The sequence below is a fragment of the Bacillus rossius genome, chromosome 1 (assembly GCF_032445375.1).
Source record: "Bacillus rossius redtenbacheri isolate Brsri chromosome 1, Brsri_v3, whole genome shotgun sequence".
NCBI lineage: Eukaryota > Metazoa > Arthropoda > Insecta > Phasmatodea > Bacillidae > Bacillus > Bacillus rossius.
This window is the reverse complement of record NC_086330.1, coordinates 334,618,774-334,622,050: the sequence shown is the minus strand read 5'-3', so window position 1 is coordinate 334,622,050 and position 3,277 is coordinate 334,618,774. Positions and strand designations below refer to the sequence as shown.

At 37.0% G+C, this 3,277-nt stretch overlaps 1 protein-coding gene across 1 annotated transcript; it reads left to right on the top strand.

The window, feature by feature from the left end:
• The first annotated feature begins 991 nt into the window (after positions 1-991).
• Positions 992-2,645, top strand: LOC134528078 (tRNA (guanine(6)-N2)-methyltransferase THUMP3-like). The gene has a single exon (XM_063361326.1). The coding sequence runs from the start codon at positions 1,061-1,063 to the stop codon at positions 2,558-2,560; it is 1,500 nt and encodes a 499-aa protein (XP_063217396.1). The 5' UTR covers positions 992-1,060; the 3' UTR covers positions 2,561-2,645.
• The last annotated feature ends 632 nt before the right edge of the window (positions 2,646-3,277 follow it).

The window sequence follows — 3,277 nt, the reverse complement described above, 5'->3', positions numbered from 1 at the left end:
GCGTTTCTATCCCTTCTGTTCGCCTCCAGTCCCTCTAGAGCTTCCACCCATGATCTCTCCGCCCTACATATCCACCTCTGTGTACCCTAGTCTCCAACTGCCCCCCGCCCCCCTCTCCCTTTATCACCTTCTACAGTCTAACCTCTCCACCCTTCTCCTTTGTAATGCTTCCCTAGCTCCTTAATAATTTCAGTCGGACTAAGTATTTCCCCTCTTGCCCCTCCCTTCTCTACCACATACCCATCACCCACCTCGCTACACTACGCTGAACCTTCTCTAGCTCCCTTACCTCAGTCACTAGTTTAGAGCATATATTACAGCAATTATTAAAAACTTCGGTATTACTTACGTCGTCTCCGAGTCCTAGGCATTTAAACCTTTCTTTCGTCAATTTCCAATGCACTAAAGCTGTCAATACGTGTATTTTTTCAGTTACGTCCCCCTCCACAAGACGCAGTACCAAATCTAACCCATACAAATCATTCTCTCCCATTTCTTCACTTAATTAACCCACACTCATCAGTTCTTATTCAATTCTTTCATTACAACACAGCACTAATGGCCCAAAACAAACCATAGTGCACATATTTATCAACAACTCTGGAAATTCGAATCCAAATATTTAAACTATGTTCCGTTTGATTCGGCCCCTCTTCTTGACAGCTACATATCGTGAAATTTTGTTTACACAAAACGTTGACAGCCCAAAACAGGGAAGACTTTAAAACGAGTTATATTTAAAAACTAGAACATTTATTGGGGGATCATTTAATAGAAAACTTTTAAATGTAGAAGTAAATGCTGGAAAATAATTTCGCACGTAATATTTTAGTTTTAAAAAAAAGTATTAGTTTAAAAATTGTGCTCCATTTCCATTTATTATCGAAGTAGTTCTGAAACTTCATTTGATATTGTGATATGAAAATTATAGTGATCGTGGTGATTGATACGAACGCAAAGAAACGAACATCTATGCTTACACGATTTTATTCAATCTATGGGTAAGGGTTTATGTAAACACAGCACAGTAAAATGACCCTTATTACTGTTTTGTGGTAAAATGCTTCAGCACGTGGACGTGATGGATGTGTTTAGGTTATTGGAATTAAGTTCATTAGACGCTACGAAAGTGACATTCGAAGCGACTGTCCCTACAGGATTTGAAACTGTGGCGTTAGGTGAATTCAGAGATAAATTTGGCAGTACAGAAGAAGCATGTCATTCCAGAGGCAGAATATTTTTCAACGTTCCTAACCATCAGCTGTCTTTGGTTCAGGAACTACGGTCTGTTGATAATATATTTGTACTTGCTTATGGTGATGTGCAGTTGAAATATCAAAATAGAGTTCCTGAAGATTATGAACTTATTAAAAACCATGCTTCCATAACCTCTTGGGATAAAGCTCTATCAGTATGGCGTAACGTGTATGAGTTTTCTGGAATATTGTTTCCAACGAAAGAGGAATACTGTAATGGGTTGGAGCAAGAACAACACTTGAAAGAACTAACCAAAATAATTATCTCAAATGAACTTCATGATAAATCTTTATTTAAAGAGTTTAACTACGATGAACTAGTCGAAATTAAAAATAGTTTTTTAAGAAAGAGAGAGGAAGAAATTGTACGTGAGTCATTCAAGGATAAATGTAACTCAAGTACAGAGATAGCATTTAAGAAAACAATGGAACAAGCAATTCGTAACCAACTTGACAAACGAGAGATGAAAGACAAGGTTTTGAAGTACCGTGTAACTTGTTATCGATCGGGTAGGCATAGTTTTGGGTCACAAGATGCAGCTTATCATTTTGGTGGTGTACTTCAAGACAAGTTTAACTGGATTGTTGACCTCTCTGTACATGACTTGGAGGTGGTTCTAACCGTTAAGGATGACGTATTGTATTGCGGGATAGCATTGACAAAGGAATCAAAACACCACCGCAATATAGCTCACTTTGGACCTACAACGTTGAGAGCAACCATTTGCTACAACTTGCTCCGTTTAGGTGCACCAGCTGTAGGTGATGTCATTATAGATCCTCTGTGTGGAGGTGGTTCTATATCTATTGAGGGCTGTATTGCATTCCCAGGAACTTACCATCTGTGCGGTGACGTCCATTTGAAGGCTACTTCAAGAACAAGCAAAAACATAAAAGATTTAAGAAACAAGGAAAGTTTTATTGAACTTTTGATGTGGGATGCTAAAGCACTCCCACTTTTAGATTCCTGTGTTGATTTGTTTGTTACTGATCTGCCATTTGGAAAGCGTAGTGGTTCCAGACACGACAACAGAACGTTGTATCGGGACGTGTTGGTGGAGTTAGGTCGTGTCGTGCGGCCTTCTTCAGGTCGCGCCGTGCTGCTCACACAAGATAGAAACAGCATGAGCGTTGCCTTCTCGCAAACATGTGGGCTGTGGACAATCACGAAGATCATGCGGGCGAACATTGGTGGTTTGGATGCGGCTGTGTATGTTCTACGGAGAGAACCATCTGTTTACTACCGTGATATTTTATTTTCAAGAAAGAAAAAGAAAAGGAAAATAAAAAACAAGAACTGTTAAGGCTTCAAGTACATCAGCCAGTGCTTGCTGCCAGTATTATGTTTTTATTCTCCGGACACTGTTATTGATATTGTTCATAGGCTGGTTCTGCAAACAATTAGCTACATGTGCTCTGGACAACTTTTTTTGTTTTTAATTTATTTATTTAAAAAAAACCTTGCACAGGGGCACAATTTTTCTGACTTGTTGGGAAATACATTTTGTCTAAGTATTCAAAATGCTGATATAAAAAATAGACTCCAGTATAGAGAAAAGCATATTTCAAATAAACACTTATTACCCATCAGTAGGCCTAATGTTACTGTTTGGACAAGCTCCAGTCATGACAAATTCAAACCATTATTTGTTTAAGCTTAAGTTTTAATAAAATAAAAATTTTTTTCTACATGGGTATTGTATTAATTATACAACAATCGTAAGCTAGGCTGGGTTAATAAACTATGGAAATAATGCAAGTTAAAAGATTAAATAAACATGAGTTAGAATATCAATTTATTAATCACCAAAGATTGCAAAATGTGGAATATGTACATTATTCCACATGTCCACTTATAACCTATTGTGCTTGAGCTTGCAAGTGTATTCAGAATACTAGAAAAGAATATATAAAAGCTATTTTCATTCGTAAAACTTTAGTGCAGTGAAATATAACATCACTTCTAATTTTTAAACTATTAATAATTTTACTCATTTTAATGATGAATGTGAATTATCAAA